This window comes from Phaenicophaeus curvirostris, chromosome 2 (assembly GCF_032191515.1).
Source record: "Phaenicophaeus curvirostris isolate KB17595 chromosome 2, BPBGC_Pcur_1.0, whole genome shotgun sequence".
Lineage (NCBI taxonomy): Eukaryota > Metazoa > Chordata > Aves > Cuculiformes > Cuculidae > Phaenicophaeus > Phaenicophaeus curvirostris.
Window position 1 is genome coordinate 105,608,922 of NC_091393.1, and position 20,187 is coordinate 105,629,108.

Here is a 20,187-nt window from a genome sequence, read left to right on the forward strand (position 1 = left end):
TAGTGCAATGTGAAACGCGGCTCTTGGGGCAGATACCATGGCAGCTGATGTGTGAAATTTTGGGATAAGGTGACATGCTAGTATTGCAAAGGTGTTTCATCAAACGACCTAAGTGAGAAATCATATCCTCGCTAATATTGTAGCACACCTGTGCGCTAAAAAGCAGGACTTGGATTTCAGGATGCCATTAACTTTTTTTTTAAGTGAGCAAACATGGGAAATACGGGATTTTTGGGGTAATACAGAATTTCTTATTAAATAGCAACACTAATAGAAATGTGACTCTAAATGATTAAATCAATGAAGCAAAATGGCAAATCAATGATGGGATGCTAAAATAGAAGTAAAGGCCAGTCAATCCTGGGAAAAATAGGAAAGCTTTGTTCGTGAAACACCAGTTCAGGGAAGATACTTTGGCCAAGTGCTTTTACTGATGCTCTTGACATTTGTCTGGCTGAGCGGGTGGCCTTGCGCATGGATGCAGCCCTTTCATATTTCAGCAGGACTGAAATGATGAGCCTAGCTGTGCTCTTTCCATTGTCCCTCATATTGTTTACAGCCATTAATTTGCTGACGTTTCTTTAAAAAATATGACCAGCCTGGTCATTGATCCAAAGTCTGAAGTGCTAATAAGGAATGAAAACTCAACTTTCTGTGGACCCACCTCCATTTCCCCTACATGCATGCGCTGTATTTTTAACATTATGCATGATTATATAGCAGTAGTCAATGCATTTATAGCTCATGCTGTGTTGCTTTTGATGGTTTTATAGAAGTAGGAATCTCTCAATCCATTTTTATCATGTATACAGTTAGTTTGAGTATATTTCCCTGTCATTTGTGTCACTCAATGAGCTAACAGTAGTGCTGGTTTAGTGCTTGAAACTCTCGCTCAGTTTTTCTTCAGGTTCTTCTGTATTTTTTATTGCCACTGTATAACTGATAGTTGGATTGGTAATGACAGAGGAGATATTAAAAATGTAGAATATGCTTCAGAATGAGGCCAGGCTCCTGCTGGAGGAGAAGCTTGGCCTCAGAAAAAGAGCAGAGCAATACAGCAGCCACATGTATAGTCAAATAAGTATCTGCAAGTCCCTGCTTTTGCTGCAGTAAAGGAAAAGTGACCAGGACATGTTCCTCAGGATAGTTTCAGTGTTGCATTCTGAATACAGTACGTCAGGTATTTGCGGTGATAGACACTAGGTTCATATCTTATGCCATTTTCATAATTTTATGATGAAAATGTTTTTGCGTACCTTTCCTTGTAAGGCTCCCCGATCAGAAGCTCACACCATCCTTGGTTCTCTTGTTTGCTTTCCAAATATCTACCAAGAAATCCCTTTTTTGCGGCCAGTTTCAGAAGCTGGTGATATCATTACAAGAACAGCAGAAGTAAAGGTAAAGTCACATTTAGTTTGTACATCCTTATGTAATGTAGCATATTTTTACTATATCTCTTCATTTTTACCGTGCACTTTTTGTTTAAAAGATAAACCCCTCCTTCTCAAAACCCCACAACTGCACACATTATGTACTTATTTGATAAGCATTGCTTTACTTAATGTGCACCATAAAACTAACAGAGCTTCGATACTGCAAATTACATTTTGTTTTCAAGGGGAGTGAAATGGTTATGATCAAAAGCGACGTTTTCCAACCAGATGCCTGTCAGATCTATTCATTAAGTGATCTTGGTAGTGTTATTTAAAGTGTCCGTTCATTGTGTCCATGTTTATTACCTTGTCATGTAAGTGATGTGGTTGTGCATAAGGAGAGATGTTTTTTTCCTTACTGGTACTATAGTAAAATGTTAAGAAAACTCCCCTAATTCCCCTAACAGAACCATCGACCTACCTGAATGTTTTTTCCCTGAAAATTAATTTCAGTAGGACACCCCAAGACATTAATTGTTTTGCTGGATGGAAAGCTCTGTAATTTAATGACCTTCACAGCAATATTTTTGGTGAGGAAAAATCACATACACCACCCTGTAAAGACCCAACAAAGTTGGTCTGGAGCATCGCTTGCAGGTGAAACCTGTTGAAATGGCTGCCCTCACACAAGCTTCCATGGCTTTTCAATAAACCTGAGGCATAACAATGATCCACTGCACAGTTAGGTAACACTGGGAAGGAATCTCAGAATTCTTCGTGCAGCCTGAGAAGGGAGAACCAGAGAGAATGAAAAACCCTTAGCATGCTTGACTTGTGCTTTCTTCATCAGCCTCAGGGAGTTGTTGAAGATCTGTTAAAACGGTCCTGATTTTAAAAGTGCTTTTTCTGCATGAAAAAATACACTATATTTTTCAAAACATGGCTTGCATAGAACTTAAATGTTATAGTTTGTATTATCAAGTGAATACCACTCATCATTAGTAAAGACCCATCAATTCTGAAAATTAATTGATTTCCGTCTTGCTGCCTGTGTATGTTTTCAAGTCAACTAGACTTATCTACAAGGGCCTAGATACTTGAGTTGTAATCAGTAAGTATTTCTCCCTTGACAAAATGAATTTGGCATGTGGTAAAAAAGCTTTAAGAATAGACTGTGAGATAAAGTCATTTCACTTGAAACTGTGTTAAAACTATGTATAAAAAAGATGCTTATTCTAATTTATTTTATTATTTTAGTGCTACCTCATAAAAAATTTATTGAAGAATGCTACAGAGGAGCCGAGTGAAGCTGCAAGGTAAAATCCTGAGTACAATTAAAAATGGGGAGGTCTTTCTTGCTTCTTATTTTTTGGTGCTTCTGCACTGAGTTGTTACTACCGGTTTGATCCCATTTGGTTGGCTTGTTCCCCTTGCCCTATTGAATTGAGGTTCACTCTGCTATGCGAAGGTGTTGATCCGTTGTGTGACCCAAGAGAGGGAAAAGAGAGTTGACATCTTTGTGGATTGCTTTCTTTTCTTTTTCTTTTCCTTTTTTTTTTCTAAATAAGCTTCTAAAACTTTTGACAGTAACGCTTTTTGTTTTAAAAAAGGTGCATAGCCATTTGTGGCCTTGGAGTTTGGATATGTGAAGAACTAACACAATGCACAAACCATCCCCAAGTGAAGGAAGCAATCAATGTCATAGGTGTGACTCTGAAGGTATTACTACAACAGTCTCTGTTATCAATAAATATTGTGTTAAAAAGGTATTTTCCTTAATTTAAATAGTTGCTCGTTGCATAGAGAACAGTCTGCTGGTTTGTCTTTTTCTTCAGGCACAGATAGGATGCTGCTTAACACACAACTGCTCAGGACCTTTTGCCTGGTGCTAGTGGTATGCCGTGGGCCATCTTCAAAAAGGTGCCTCCCAGTTCTGAACCTTTGCGTGTAATTAGTAGCTCATTGCGTTCAGGGAGCGTGGTTCAGATCCTTGTGGCTCCTGTGAAGTTGACAAGGAGTGTAAGACCAGTTCTTCAGTGTCGCTAAGGTGGAATCCTCTAAGAAGGTGCAAAATGTCTGCAAAAATACCATGTGTGTGTGTACCTGAAGACCCTTTCCTCAACAGACCAAAATGAGGTTACATAGATAATGTCAAACCTGCTGTTTCCTGATGCTGACTGTGATTTTGCAACATCAACATTTGTTATTGTTTGTATAGATGCAAAATAATTTAAAATGTAGAAAAACTTAATGCATTGTATTGTATCAGGATATTTTATTTGGCCTTTAATAATCTTTTCTTTTCTTCTAGTTTTCCAATAAACTGGTAGCTCAAGTAGCCTGTGATGTTCTTCAGCTGCTGGTTTCTTACTGGCAAAGGCTTCAGAAGTATGAATCCTCCCTGTCCAGAAAAATTACTGAAGTATGCCAGTTTCTTCTAAACGTTTGTATGAAAATAATATGCAAAATTTTCTTAGTTCCTTAATTTCCTTACTTGACCTACTGCAGCTGCGACTTTGCATTAACTTTCTTCTGTAATTATCTTTAGAAGTTGTACTTGCTGATGTCCTAGAAACAGTGCACTGCTCTCTTTTGTTGTTGGTTTGTTTCCAAAATGCCCAGTAAAACTTCGTTTCACTTTGACATTGTTTTTCAAGGGCAGTTAGATGCTTCTAAGAGAATTTAACCTTTTCATACCCTGTTAAAATTATCTTCATGCTCTGTCTTTATAGCGAAACAAGTTAAATGTCTGTCTTGAATTCTGTGTATTTTAATGTAGATCCTTGTGGCCACTATTGCGTTTCTTTTGCCGAGTGCTGAATACTCCTCTGTGGAAGCAGATAAAAAGGTATGTCACTGAAAAGAGCAGTCTCCATTCTTCCTTTATGCTATTTGAGGTTGTTATTAAATGAAGTTGCTTAGAACCAGAGTTGTATTTAAAATTTTCAAACTTATACCTTTAAGTTTGGGTGAATTTCATAGAATCGTAAAGTATTTGGGGTCAGAAAGGACCTTAAGGATCATCCAGTTCCAACCCTCTTCAGTGGGCAGGGTCACCTTTCACTGGATCAGGTTGCTTAAAGCCCCATGCAGCCTGGCCTTGAACACCTCCATGTATGGGACATCCATGACTTTTCTAGGCCAGCACCTCATCATCCTCACAGTGATCAATTTCTTCCTAATATTTCATTGAAATCTCCCCCTTTTCAGCTTAAAACTAACCTAAATACTGGGTTACATATTTCTGTTTAGTTTATAGTTTCCCTGCTGCTTTGTTTGTTGGATTGGTGTATGGCGTTACCCATCAAAATGCTGCTGGAGCCTGTGTCTTCTGGTGTTCTTGAAGATCAACATACATCCAAAGCTCCTTTACTGGACTATATTTACAGAGTGAGTATGGAGAATGAATGCAATTTATCGTGTCTAGATGTTTAAAGATGCCTTCCATAGATCCCGTGAGGCATACAAGCATTTTTAGCAAGCTGTAGAAAATAATGAGTTCTTGCATTGTAGGCAGAAGTCATACAGATAAGAACTTAAAAATGTGAAACATTAAGATGATAAGATCAGAGATGTAGAAGAGACACAGGATGTTGAAGAGAGAAAGATAAAATGCTTAAGACATGAAGAGCCAGGGATAGTAATCTGTGCAGAAATACTTGAATTATTTGAAGTGGGCTGTTAAAATACAAAAAAAGTCTTGAATTGAGCTGTTAAAGTACAAAATAAGTGCTGACAAAGAGTGTTATTTTAAAAAACGTAGTTAGGTATAGCTGTTCCTAGTATCGTGTCCTGGTTTTCACAATGTAGGAACAATGGTAGGTCACTCCTCATTGAATGTGTTTAACTGGGTAGTGTCGTATACACTTGATAGTTTCTTCAGTGTCCTGCTTGTCTGCTTGCAGGTTCTGCACTGTTGTGTGAATGGCTCCAGCACATACACTCAGCAAAGCCATTACGTGCTGAGTCTGGCGGATCTCTCATCCAGTGATTACGACCCGTTTTTGCCACTGGGGAATGTCAAGAGCTCTGAGCCAACCCAGTGCCATTCCTCCGTGGATTTGGGCAACCTCCTCACTGTTGCTGAGGGTAAGAGAGATCACAGGGACCAGCATGAGAACATTCAGCAGCTTGGAAATAAAGCTTTCCAGGTCGCATCTCTTCCTTGATAATGTGCTTCTTACTGCATATAGCATTTGGGCAATGCCCTTTTTTAATGAATTTCAGTTGTCTCTGTAACAGGATGTTCACATTTGTTGCTGGCATTTTTCTCTGTTGGTCACAGGAGAAAGTGACACTTAAGGTGCTGTATAGCAGGAATTTGTAGAGATATGAGATGCACAGAGAAGCTGGTTTGCCTTTGGTACTACCAAAGAATTAAATCCAACGAATTAAACTCCTTTCAGAAATATAGAGCTGCCTTTCTTGAATTCTTTAGTAGAACTGACTCCATTGTTGTAGATAATTTCTGTTCTGAGTGATTTGAGAAGACTGTGTATGATTTGGACCATATTCTGCAGTTGCATAAATACGCCATTTCTGCTGATAAACGATCTATCTGTGTCTAAAGCAAAAAGAGATTATTTGGATCAAAGTACATTGTGTTACTAACTTTTAAAAGTCAATTTAGAAGTATGAATCCAAACCTATGAAATAATTTATCTATCAGTGATTTATCATAGAGATCATCTTTATTTAAAGCACTTGTTGACCTTTAAAACAATGGTTGTTCGACTGTGGATTAAGCCCGTTTTAAGTGTTCATATATCAATGTGCATTAATGTATTTCTGCAGAATAGAAAGTACAGATGCAAAATGAAGTTGTGTGACATAATGCTGGATTGGCCGTGGTGCTTTAAAAAAGTATTTTCAGGTTATGGTATTGTAATGTTTTTCAGTCCTACAAGTTATTTTATTAGGGTTTGGGGTACGTGCTTTTAGTTTTAACAGAAAGGTTAAAAACATTAGAATCTATTCTACATGGATTTTTTGCCAAATAGGACATGTTGTGAATAGTGGAAAGATAAGGTCACATGTTAGGTATGTTGTATTTTTAGATAGAATTAGGTGTTTCTCATCTTGGATAAGTTTGTGCCCTACAAGTTCTTTGGTTTGCTTGTTTTTGAAAAAGATTCATTCGCAATTTAGTCCTGGGGAATTCAGGAAAAGAATAAAGAACCTTTTTCTGAAGAGGAGGCTGAAGAATTTGGAGCTAGTGAAAGGCTGAAAAGAGATATGCCTGTTATTTAAAAGCGCATTGGAAAGTATAAATACCTTCCAAAGAGGAAGACGCTATAAACTAGAGAAAAGTGTTTTAAAACTAAATATGAACAAAATGTGGAAATTAGAAGGTTTATGGCTATAAAAGGGGTAATACTCAGGAATAACATTCCAGTAGCAGAAGTGGAGGGACAGTGTAACTCTGAGCATGATTGATTTATGAAATAGCCGATGTATTTGCCTGCACTGAGGAGAACATCTTGGCATCCAGAGAGTCTTTTCCTGCCTCACACAAAACATTTTACCACCAAAGATGGTTTTTAGTTGCATCTCTGATTTACCTTTGCTTCTTGTGCCTTGTCCCTCTCTTGCTGTCATTGCTGTGGGGGTAAATGTGGTAAGGAGAAAACTTTAACCTGCTAGACAAAACTGTAGTGGCAGCAGGTGTTGTGGGATGGGTGTGCAGGACTTTCTGCGTGTTGTATGGAGCCTTGGATGTAACTGTAGGCTGAATGTCAACGGGCATGCGGTAACATAAAGTAAAAATGGGTGACAGGTAAACTTTCTATAAAGTGATTGTAAATACCTTCTTTAACAGGAAGGATTAGGAGGACACTAAAACTTCTCTGGAGCGAGTCCAGAGAAGAGCAACAAAGCTGGTGAGGGGGCTGGAGAAACAGGTCTTACTGAGACCCAGCTGAGAGAGCTGGGGTTGTTTAGCCTGGAGAAGAGGAGGCTGAGGGGAGACCTCATTGCTCTCTATAATTACCTGAAAGGAGGTTGTGGAGAGGAGGGAGCTGGCCTCTTCTCCCAAGTGACGGAGGTCAGGACAGGAGGGAATGGCCTCAAGCTCCGCCGGGGGAGATTTAGGCTGGACATTAGGAAAAAATTCTTCACAGAAAGAGTCATTGGGCACTGGCAGAGGCTGCCCAGGGAGGTGATTGAGTCACCTTCCCTGGAGGTGTTTAAGGCACGGGTGGACGAGGTGCTAAGGGGCATGGTTTAGTGTTTGATAGGAATGGTTGGACTCGATGATCCGGTGGGTCTCTTCCAATCTGGTTATTCTATGATTCTATGAAATATGACAGAAATCTACAGATGCTGTTTGTAATTACTTCTTACTGTTCCTGTTGATCTATTATCTTTTCATTTATTATTTTAGAAAAAAGAAGGAGAAACATGGAGTTGATACCTTTAACGGCGCGGATGGTTATGACTCACCTCGTGAACCACCTGAGCCACTACCCGCTCAGTGGAGGCCCTGCCATTCTCCACAGTCTCCTTAGCGAGAACCATGACAATTCCTATGTGGAGTCCTCTGAGCTGTCCTCAGAAGTCTTCCGGAGTCCCAACCTGCAGCTCTTTGTGTTTAATGACAGTACTCTTATATCATACCTCCAAATCCCTGCAGAGAAGACGACAGATACTGAGCCAGCAGCAGCCCCCTCGAACGTAAGAGTAATTGTCAGAGATATCTCAGGGAAGTACTCTTGGGACGGCAGAATATTGTATGGACCTTTGGAAGGATGCCTTCCACGGCAGAGTGCAACAAATGCATTTGTGATCTCAGGCAACCCTGAGCAGCACTTCATTTCACAGGAAGACATTTCTCAAGTGGACGAAGGAGAAGATGCTCTCGACCAACTGCTGGAAAAGATTGGCAACACCAGTCCTGAATGCCTGCTACATCCACAACGAAAGCTGAATGAGCCATCACCGCCACCGTTCGGTATGAGCTATGACCAGGAGAATGCCATCACTGAAGCCCTCCTGAGGCAGAGTGACCAGGAAAAAGAGTATATATTTAAATGCAGCTCAGACTTGAGTATGAAGGTGGCCCGCCAAGAAGAACCACGCCCTGTTGAGCCTCAAGCATCCTTTTATTTCTGTCGGCTGTTGCTAAATGATTTGGGAATGAACTCCTGGGACAGAAGGTAGGAAGGGAGGCTTCAGAACATGTTTAAAGTACTCTTCATTTTCTCACATCTACCCCTAAATGTGTATACGCTTAATAAAGTGAGAATTATATAGCTGGGTGGTAGTAAGAGCGTACTTTTGAAGTTTTACATATACCTGCTCCAGTGATTATTTTAGACATCTGCAGATTGCTTATAATAATGGGTTTTATTCCATTCTCTTATGTATTTGAATGAGGAAATATTGTGGCTGTGCTGTGTTGCATTTTCCTCCATATATATATTTTTTGATATATTTATAGAAAAAGCTTTCATCTTCTTAAGAAAAATTCAAAATTGCTGCGAGAACTGAAAAATCTGGATTCCCGCCAATGGTAAGTGATGTTTACTGAACCCATCATTGATAAGTTTAGCATTTCCAAAGAAAGAATAAGTACATTACCAAAACCAGAACTTCATTAAGATTGCATATGCTAGCAGTACAAATATTTGTATCGTTTTTTTGTTTTTAAAGCCTGTTTTCACTGGTACGATATACATAGAATTCAAAATATATAGCAAGTAACAAGACACAGCTAACTTTTTCCTGTTTCCTTTAGCTGGGAGGGGAGGGAAGAAGTTGCAAGGTTTTGACCTTGGCTCCACTTACACAAAGGATGGTTTTCTGCAGCATGATCCTGTGTCAAGAGCACTCTTTTAAGTGGTAATCTCCATACAACTACTCTACAGTCAGGTAGTGACAGGATAGGATTCTTAATTTTCTGTTTAGTTTCTCATTACTTTTCATACAGCTATTTGAAAAATGCCTGCAGCATTGCAGAGTTCTGATTTTCTTGTATCCCAGTGATTTTCATACTAAATCTACTAAGCTTGTTTTCAGAGAAGCCTACTGTTACCTTGTAAAACTCAGCCCAGGATCTGAAAGTGAATATTTTTTCCTTTCTCATATGTCACCATCTGATAATTAAAATTCTGTAGGTCAAATTATGCTCCCATTAACACCTGTGCAATCTTACTGCCTTTGGCAAGGTTGCACAGATGTAAGCAATTAACCCTGTAATGAGAACTTAGTCATCAGTTCTTTTGCTGATGCACAGAAAAAAATGGACTCAGCTCCGATCTCTGAACTGTATTACCACTGCAGTGTAGTTGTGGGGAAAAAAGGGGTGAAAATACGTTTCCGAAGCTGAACTGGAGACATGTATTTGTGTGCATAAAAGAATTGGATGGGTAGAGTTAAACATGTTCATAGCTTTTAAGTGCAGGTAATCTAAAAAATAATTCTGAACTAAAACTTCTTTAACTTTCATTTCTTTTTCTCTCTTAATTACAGCCGTGAAACTCACAAGATTGCAGTGTTCTACATTGCAGAAGGACAGGAGGATAAGTGCTCGATTCTGTCCAATGCTAGGGGAAGCCAGGCATATGAAGATTTTGTTGCTGGGCTGGGCTGGGAGGTAAGAGTCGTAAATTTAGGCAAGCAAAGGTACTTGATCTAAAGAACTACAAAAATCAGTGTAAGTTGGTAAAAATAGGCGAATGGAAAACAAACTGCTTATATCACTGCATATTTTTTAATTCCCAAAACCAGAGATAGATTTTAATACTCACTTAGGTTTAACAGTACTTAAAAGATAACCTTTTTAGTAGGATTCTGCAAATCCAAATCTACTTCTAGATGAACGCATCCTTCCTGTTCCTGAGTGGTGCTGCAGTGGACATTTCTGCTTTCTGCATTGTTAAAAGCTACAGCATAATTTTACCTTAATTTTTAGCTCCTTTTAGCTCTTTATGTGGTCAGACCACTTACCCAAACACTGTTTTACAAAGGACAAAAATATTTGGCTTTAGCTTGCATTGTTGAAATGGCATGTCACTAACCTCAATGTCACGAACATTTATGGTTTTTGGAAATACATAGTAGCTGCATTTTGTGTTTGAGGATATAAGTGATTTAAGGTCTACAGGGAGAGGTAGCATCCTCAGTTACGCTGATGCATTTGGGAAAACAAACAAGCTTTTGGACACAGGGTTGTCTTCAGAGAGGTGTTTCTTCTGAGTAATCTTCTATAATAATTTCTCAAGTTTTACTTTTTGTCCAAATCTTCAATTTCTTTTGTATTTTTTTTCCTGATTGTTTGTATCTTCTCCGCATTTTAATTCTTTCTCGCTGTGTATGCTTTGAGTGAGCTCACTAAGCCCTGTGTAGCCCTTAGAGCCGCTGCACATGACAAAATGCTTTTACTTCCTTGCTGCTTGCTGGAAGGAAGGAAAACCAGCCATATAGATATTGACTCAGCACCTAGGTAAGAGGTGTTTACTTTCAGTAAATGTCAAATACGGGAATGGGAGTCAGGTCTGACTCAAAGATCACAAACCAATAGGGGAAGACTTCTCTTCTACTTCCTGTAGAAGTCCAGAGTGGTAAACTCACCAGGTTTTGATATACAAATAAATACTGATTATTCATCAGCCTTTTTAGATTTCTTCTAATTATGACTTTCAATCAATCAGGTTGATCTCTCAACACATGGTGGGTTTATGGGCGGCCTGCAGCGCAATGGCAGCACAGGACAAACGGCACCCTATTATGCTACCTCTACTGTGGAAATAATTTTTCATGTGTCTACAAGAATGCCATCAGATTCAGACGACTCACTGACCAAAAAGGTATATGATTTGCTGTGTCTTGCAAAACGTTGTCTGTAGTCCTCCAGTGCTTTAATTAAAGTTCAGAGTGAAAACAGATTGTGCTGACTGGTCCTAGCAGGCCATCTTCACTGTGCCACATGGTGCTCTGCAGCTAGATTATCTGAATTAAATGGCATCTAAATTCTGGATTCTGAAACACAATTAAAATTTCCATGGTAGCCTCAAATACCACCATTAGTAATAATATTAGAAGATAATTTCATTTGTATGTTGTCTGCCTGCCAAAACTGTCGTAGTTTTATAGAACAAAACAACCAAGTGCAGCATAATAAAACCTTACAGATGAATCGTCCAGCGTGTAACATAAAAGAAAAGAAGTGAAAGAGAAGTGACAAGCATAGTACCAAAAGCAGCCAGCTGATATTTAAAGCCATTATCTAGTTATTCACAATTCTGACAAGCAGACTCTGCTTCAAAGATGGCCAGAACCCAGCCCAAAATTTTGTTGGTATCAGTACTTAATCATTTGTCTTTCCTAACAAGGAGTGATTTGAAATTATGGTGCTTGCCAAGTGCTGCTTAGAGTCAAAGAACGTTTTAGGTGCATACCAAATCTTTGCCTTTTTAATTAGGATTGGCAACTTGTCCTACATAGGTTGTTAGTGTGCGTTAATAATGCTATTACAGCCATCCAGTCTACCATATGATGCTATTGTGCTCTGAAAATTATCTATAAATATGTCAATGGGTGATTGTGTTTGTTGTGCAGTTAGTTTCAAAATAACGTGCTTTTCCTCTAAATAAAAATGTGGAATTTCTGATTATCTGTCCTTAAAACTTGCCCAGCATTTAATAGTAAAGCTAGATCCTGTCTTTCTTATTGTGATATCTGTTATTAAAGAAAAATTAATAAAGCTACATGTTCCTTTTTATGTATGCTGCTTATTATCTTCTTATTACTGGATTTACATGGCTATGGAAAAAATTTAATCTGAGTACTTTAAGATGGAGAAGTGGGGCTGTGGCACAAAGGAAGAGGCTGCACAGTCTCTACCTCTTCACCAGGGTAGGACTATCTGTATTTTTATTGTTAATGGCTAGTATTTATCTAGCTGCTAGTTAAAAACTGCGCCGATGAATGCTTTACAGTTTCCCTAGGCAACGTATTCCTATGCACCCACTTCTTGCACCAGGAGAAAATTTCTTGCACCATCTACTTTGCTTCAATTTAAGCCCATTTATTCTTAGCCTATTCCACATGGATATGGAGAGCAGATAATTTTGTAGCAGACTTAGCCATTTTTGGGAACTGCTGCCATGTCTTTACTAGTCTTATTTTTCCAATACTAATTGTGGTTGTGTAGTCTAATTTTGCTTGTAAGACAGCTCTAGGATTTTATGAAAGCATAGCAAAGGCAGTGAAATATCGTCTAGCTGTTGAGTAATACATCACCTGGGAGAGGAGAGAGCGCGGTCTGGCAGAGCTGCCACAAGAGGAGAAACGGGGTTTAATTGCAAACAGTCTATTTTAATAATTCTCCTAATTCCCACCCACATTAAAGATTAACACAGACATTGAGAGAGTCTGGTTATCCTGTTTAATTGTCTTCCCTATGTTTGCTTTAAGAAAATTTCTCCTTTGTGAGAAAGAAAAAGCAAAAGCATTTAGTAGTTGCCAGCCTCCAAGTCTTGAAGTGCTTGTAAACAAGGCCAGCTCCAGTGCATATTATCCACAGAAAATACTGCAAAGTAATTGCTCTAAGACTTTAAAAAAAACCCAAACAAACAACAAACCAACCTAAATCTGCTGTAGGAAGGGAACCCTGCAGGGATCAAACTGTGTATTCCTGTAAAGAAGTCAAAGCGCTGAGCAACCTAATGGATCTCGGGAGCTGGACCCACTGTAAGTGGGGGGTTAAACCAGATGACTTCCAGAGGTCTTTTTTAAACGTATAATTTTCCATGGTTCTGTGCTTCTGCATTTATCACAGGTCTTTTGTAAGCAAGCATGTCTTTCTGTGCAAATTAGCCTAGACTTAGCAAATTTTACAAGACTGCAACTAAGTGTGGAGGCAAGATGCATTTCAGCAGCACTGTAGAATTTCTGGAAGACCAGTAATTCTTTGAAATTGGTGATGGATGAACGAGCCTACATTTGAAACCTGTGTTTAGAGCGTGAGTGTATATCCAAACCGTTTCTAAAGACAATAGTAAACATCCTGCAAGAACTCTTATAACCCTAATAGTGTCAATTGTTTGAAATGTCACTTGTGAACCTTGACTATGGAAACCATATACTGGAATTCATCAAGACAATTATATTAATACTCTAGCAACCAAATTCCCTAGTCCACAGAGGTCCTGTGTTGATTTTGGCAGCCTTTACATGTGCAGACCACAGCTGGCATTTTTGCTTGAAAAGAAACATGTGCCTGCTTGGGACATACTTATAAACAAGAAGAAAATGTATTTATTTCCTCCAGTTGTCGATTCTATGAGAGTTCTGCAATACCTGCTTAACAGTCATGATTAAATGCAACGCCGCTTCCGAGATCAGGGCAACTCTCAAGATTATCACAAGTGTTTTACTACTCCTATTATTCACTGAGTGGTTTGTAGAGGCTGGGATTTAGCCGTCGCCTCAGATTACTGGAGCGGTATGTCCAGATTAAAAAGATTGTTTTATATATTCATGATTTCTTTCCATTAAAGCTTATTCTTCATACCAGTATGTGAGAGAAGGGCAGGTTACAATGTTGTCATTCAGTACCTGCTCTATTTTAATATTTGCTGCAATGGAATTATTTATGGTGTTACAGGACAATAATACTGGGAGAAGAAAATTTTCTCCTGTTGCCAGTCAGGATACAATGGGGGCCACAACTTTTTTCTTGCCTTCCCCCTGCTTCCATTAGATAAGGTTGCACGGATACTATCTTGGACCTACCGTCCCCCTTATCTCTGAAATCTTTGTCATTTCTTTGCTGCATTCTCTGCTTATTTTGCCTACAGACAGACAAAAAGAATTCAATACCAATCACTGTGCTTGGCTCACAAGCTCTGGAACTGAACAGAAGGTCTTACCACCTGCTGGCCAAGGAAGTAGTACAGCAGGCCATAAATTCTGTGGGCTGGGGAATTAAGCAGATGCAGTAATTTTACTTAAATATGTTATTATGGTTCTTTATTTTTACTGAACACAAGAGGATAAATTAATTTCTGGTATAAATTCACAGGAACAAGTGCACTTCCACTGAGGATGAACTTGGTCTCTTATTTTTGTGCAGTACAATTGTAATTTGCAGTTTGTATTCTTTTATTTGAAGTATTTGCTGATGTGTTATATTGCTTGTTCAGGGGGAAAGAAAAAAATCTCCAAGTAAGTCTTATCCCTGAAAGAAATCTTTTCTAGCAGAATAATCAAAATTCAGCTGATACCTTTTGCTGCTGTAGGGTTCAGCATCATTGGTTCTAAACATTTTTTTCTGGCTGTCTCATGGCAAGAATGAAAATCAATCATAGTAACAGCATCCTACCAGCCCTTGTCTTGTTGTAGCTAAATTGTACTTAACGGTTTAAAAATGAGCTGCAGAATTCTTAAGTGATTTATTCCATCTTCTCCATTGTCATAGCAGAACTTTTTCAATTCAGAAATCTGGTTGCAACCTCATACTGAACTCTTGCTTCTTTGCTGCAGAAATTTGTTAGCTGGAGCTAGATTAGATTTTTAGCAGCTAATCTAACTGCTGTAGGGGTTTGCAAAGTGGGGACAGAGCTGTGCTATTGGATTTGTCCAATTCATTTGACTCCAGGACTATAATTGCACTTATGTCTTACAAGGCTTTTATAGCCTAGGGCTGGCGAGCAGCAGAAAAACAAATTGGCAGTGATACAGTAAGAGTGAAAGGGAATGAAAGACACACATTATCAGTCTCCAGGCAGCGCTGTTCTGGCAGGAAGTTTCTTGGTTAATTTACAAATAAAACTTAGATTTTAGGATGGGTACGCTGTCAGCCAGACAATGGGGATGTCAGGCCCGACTGTTACTTAGCAAAAGTAGCAGCCATGCCTCCCCAAAAGCAGGAATTCTTCAGTCAAACAGACGACTCGTCTCTGGAGCCAGCTGGCTGTGTAATGCAATTAGCAGGGAAAGGAGGTCAGGCCATTAGGTGTGTACCGTGACCAGTGGCAGCAGCGGCGTGTTGCCTGGCAGGCAGCGTGCAGCCCAGCCGAAGCGGCAAGCTGGGAAAACTATTTGCTCAAGCGAAGGGCAGCAGCGGGCTCAGCGAGTCTCCCAGCATAGAGGCTGGCTGCATGGCTCCTGGAGCTGCTGGCTGCACTCCGATGCCCAGGTTAGGGCTGAGGAAACGCAGAACAGAGGTGATTAACGCCGGCGTGACGCACGTCAGAAGCTGTACGTTGACCCAGCTTCCGGGCGAATGCTTGGCCCTGACTGTGTCCAAGCATGTGCAGCTGAGATTGTATATTTTTTGTTCAGTTTAGTGAATCTGCTTGTAAGTGCAGGCTAAAAATTCGTGCGCTGTCAGCTCAGTCGGGCAGGAGAAGCAGTTGCAGTTTCAAGAGCTGCCTCCCCTGTAGAGAGGTCATTCGAGTCAGCAAGAAACCTAAAAAATCTATTTGTGGTTGAGCTGTTCTGTTGTTTGGTTTTGCTTTTTAAAATATATCTTATTTCCTGGCTACTTTGGGATTTTTTTTAATGCATGTTGGGGTTTTTTTGTTGTTTTTCCATCGCTAACCTGCTTGGAGAGCACAGGACTCTCACTCCAAATGCGTTGTTTGCGTTGCTTTGGACCTTTAAGCAAAACTTGCTCATATCCTTCATGGTCCTGATTCTGCCCCACAACTTAGATTTTGAATGGAAAATAATAGCTGGTTTGTCATCACTGATAAAATTATTCTAATGTTGTTTTTATCAAAAAATAATCTTTCAGGAACAACTATTTTTTATTAATACCAATTTTATATTTGTAACATTAAACCTTATAAATGCGATGATTAAAAGTGTCTCACTTCAAAACAATGACAGGTTGCAACTCACCCTTAAAAATTAATTACTAGCATGTGATCAGGGTTGTAGGAAAGGCAGTAATTTATCATCCCACGATGCTCACAAGATTTTGAGCACATACCTATCACTTTCTGTTTCAAACAAACACAGCAAGCACCAGTTATCAAACTGCTCCCCATTTACTGATTTTGTTTTCATAGATAGGTACTAAGTGTTTTTTGTTTCTTCAGTGTGAAAAGTATTTGATTATTATCGGAATTGTGATTAAAAAAGGGTCACTTAAGCACTATTTGGACATATTTTTATTACTGTTTTTATAGTGGTGTGTGCTGTTTATTACTTCAGAACCAATGGGAAGAAAAAGGCAGCACAGAGCCTTTTCTTTGGGGTTTGTTTCTATATAAGGAAGGGCTGGGTTCAGTTTGTGAATTGCCCTGTGTAACAGGACAGTTGCATCACCTTACAGAATTCTGTTCTCATATTTATTTGTTGGGTTTTTAAAAGCAGAGGGTGCTAAATAACAGTTGCAAAGCTAGTGCCAGAACTCCACTAATAGGATGCATTGGGTTCAGCCTGATAAATCGTGGGCACTGCTTACAAATCCGTCGCCGATGGGCTGCTCTGAATACAGCTGGTGTGAGCTGGGTCCTTCCCTCTCACAGCTTTCATTGACAATTACAGCTCGGCTTCGGCTGCATGTGGAACAGCCTTGCCAGACACTTAGACCCTCAGTATGTGTAACCTGTTGTGCAAAAAGTCTTGTAGCCAGACCGATTTTTTCGGCGTTTTAAGACTAAACTTTACATCTTGCTTTTAATCACTTCTAATATGACCAGGCTGCATCTGTCCATGGAAAGGGAAATCCAAATTTTGTCATACATGTAAATTACTGCTTCATTTTGTATGTATCAGCCTGCATTGTGGTATTATCAACATAAGTATTTTCTTAGATGTTGCTTTATTTTTTACTGAGCAATTAAGAAAATACAAGAGAACGCACAGAAGTCAGAATGACCATGGAAACATTATTTTTTACTGATTTTTATGCATGTAATAAGCTCTAGTAATAGTATTGTTAATGTTTTTGTGATTTTATAAGACATAAATGGTTTATATTTTCTTCCAACAGAATTAAAAATGTCTTATTTCTAGGTGTAAATAAAGTAAAACTCCCATGCTTAGTTAGTTTTAAACAAAGTCATCCTATGGACTTAGCTTTATTTTATTCTGCTAGAGGATGAACTGTAAGCAAAGTTCCCAGTCTAAGTTTTTTATTCTTGTAATCTATTGTGTTTTGCATTTTCCCTCTTACAAGTAGGATACAGTTGCCACCCAGTCCTGTAGGAGTAAGACCCTTTACTTTTAAAGGTGCTATCTGGTTCTGAAGGAAAATCCAGTGGTACAAGGCAGGCTGATACAAGATGTGCAGATTACTCAGTTGTTCTGTACCAGTGAAAATCGCTGCTCACCCTCCCCAGGACAGTGAAGAAGGCAGGGCAATGTTTTGGCTTCTTTGTTAGGTCTATTGTGCACATTGTTCCAGGGGCTTGCACCAAACTGAGGGGGTGGTCTTTTAGGCTTTAAGTGGGACTGAAATTCTCTTTATGCTTTGGGCTGGCATTCTGCATGTGGATTAAATTTTAACTTTAAAGCTTATAGTTGAAACTACTGTGCGTAGCTTGTACGTGATTGCTAAATAGTTTTTGCCATCTGTTAGATCACCTTCAGTTCCTCCCATAACAAAGCAAACACCCAGGCTCTCAGATGCCTTTTATGTATATCACATTTAAATTTTGCCCATATTTTATGAAAGTCTGCTCCAAATAAAAAAGTAGCTCCCACAATATTTCCTGTTCTTCTCTGATTCGCATTGCCCCAAATATTTTGCTAATGTTTTCAAATAGAAGTCCTCTCCGGACAGAGTCAGCAGGGAGATATTTGTAATGTAATAAATTCAGTAGCAGTGGCTCGTGATGAAAAGTTTTTTGTCTTCTTAAGACAAGGCATTTCATATTTCTGTGACAGCTACATTATTTTAGCCAGAATATGATGTTCAGTTGGTTAATGTTTTGTTCTAGTAATTCAGATTTCCCTCTTAAGTTATTATAGGTAATGTACATTTACATATTGTGCTAATGGCTAGTTTGATAATTACTTAATTAAGCCATCAGACAACAATGCATTCTGAATGAAGCAAATTATTTAGCTGATCTTTTCATGAGCAACTGGAGAAAAACAATATTTTAACTTTTACTGTAATGAAATATTTCTACTATTGAGCATTGTAATTGAATTTGTAAGCCATGACCCCTCATAAACTGTTGTTATCACTCTGATTAATAAAGAGCCAATTTGCTGTTGCAGCTTCGTCACTTGGGAAATGATGAGGTTCACATCGTCTGGTCTGAACACACCAGGAACTACCGCAGGGGCATTATACCAACAGATTTTGGAGATGTTTTAATTGTTATTTATCCAATGAAGAATCACATGTTTTTCATTGAGATAATGAAGAAACCAGAGGTATGTTCTGACTGCTTTATTGGATCTATCCTATGTGGTAGGCAAGTGACTGACAGCTTTGTTGTTTAAATAAAGCTCAGTGGGTTAGAGTTTGGAGGGTTTTTTTCTGAAAAAAAGTAAATATAATCCATCCATCTCAGTTTTAAAGTGTGCTGAGCAATAAGCTTTTATTTTAAAATTAGAATTATTAATAGCAATATAAACAGCTACTAATACATTTTATGTTCATGTTTGGTGCTTAAAGAAATATTTAAGAGTTCTCAACCTGTAGAAGTTATTGGACAAAGAACAATGTTTAAAATCATTGTGAATTCCCAATGTGAGGCAATAAAAGCAAAAGAATAAAGGTGTAAGTTACTAATTTGCTATTATTTCACCCTATATGTCTTGGTTACTCTGGTACATATAGTACCGTGCATAACTTCACAGGTTTTTGAGACCCTCATCATAATCTGACTCAATGGGATGATGTAGGCATTGGATATCCTTAAAGCAAACAAAGTATTTTATGTTTAGTATTTTCTGTTTAAATCTTTGTTATGCCACCACATTTTAGACATTTTGGGGGGAAATAATGTATATTTTCCTTTGGAAAAATGTCACATACATGTACATATGTGTTTATGTATAAAAGAGGTGCTTTAATAAATGGTTGTCTCTGGAACATTATGGATGCAGAAATGTATAGAAAAAATACTTAATGAAAGTAGTCATTGTGGTAAATACCATTTATATGGAGGACAGTATTTGTCCAAGAGAATAACCAGCTGTGGAAAAATGCGTACATCAGATGGTGTCTTTACCAGCTGTACACGATATTTTGTCAGTTGTGAATGGCAGAGCTATTATACATTAACAACTACTGGTTTGCCAGTAGACATTTCAAACTTAAAAATTGAAATATTGAAGTGTTTTCCTACTTCAAATCCTAAGATTTTGAGGTCTGTGATTCACTTTTTGGAAATTTTTTAGTGTTCTGAACATGCTCAAAAATTCTGCAAACCAATCAAGAAAAGCTGTATCATCTTCCATGTTAGTCAAAAATACCCAATGGGCAGAAAGAATAATAGCTAACTGGAAATTTAGTGTTATCCCTACATTTAAAGTACAAACCATTACAATGTAATAAAATTAATCCAGACATTTCCAGGGCAAGTGTGGCTGACCTTTTGTTCACCAGCTACTGACCCCAGGGTGAATGAAAGAGGCTTGCAGAGAGAAATGTCTGTTGTTTGGCTTCAGTCCCTGGTATTTAAATTGCATTCCCTAATCAAATGAAAAGGCTGTCCTCTCTATCAGGTTACAGAATCCATGGCAACATTTGGCCTTTTATATACATAATGTTAGCCTTTTTGTTTGCATCTAAGTAGAGACACCTGGAGCAATGTTAACATTAACCGATTTAGCATTAATAGCTTCATTATATAAGAATTTCTGATCAGATAGCTGTTACTTTTGTTATATTGCTTCAGCT

At 38.6% G+C, this 20,187-nt stretch overlaps 1 protein-coding gene across 6 annotated transcripts in view; it reads left to right on the plus strand.

The window, feature by feature from the left end:
- RALGAPA2 (Ral GTPase activating protein catalytic subunit alpha 2) overlaps positions 1–20,187 on the plus strand; it is a 138,783-nt gene that overhangs the window by 63,155 nt on the left and 55,441 nt on the right. For all 6 annotated transcript variants that reach the window (XM_069850296.1, XM_069850298.1, XM_069850297.1 and 3 more), the window contains 12 exons: positions 1,270–1,398; positions 2,631–2,689; positions 2,984–3,092; positions 3,685–3,795; positions 4,153–4,221; positions 4,626–4,763; positions 5,279–5,462; positions 7,756–8,527; positions 8,812–8,883; positions 9,843–9,966; positions 11,024–11,179; positions 18,555–18,713. In XM_069850296.1, coding sequence (XP_069706397.1) covers positions 1,270–1,398; positions 2,631–2,689; positions 2,984–3,092; positions 3,685–3,795; positions 4,153–4,221; positions 4,626–4,763; positions 5,279–5,462; positions 7,756–8,527; positions 8,812–8,883; positions 9,843–9,966; positions 11,024–11,179; positions 18,555–18,713 — 2,082 coding nt within the window. The remainder of the gene's footprint in view (positions 1–1,269; positions 1,399–2,630; positions 2,690–2,983; positions 3,093–3,684; positions 3,796–4,152; positions 4,222–4,625; positions 4,764–5,278; positions 5,463–7,755; positions 8,528–8,811; positions 8,884–9,842; positions 9,967–11,023; positions 11,180–18,554; positions 18,714–20,187) is intronic.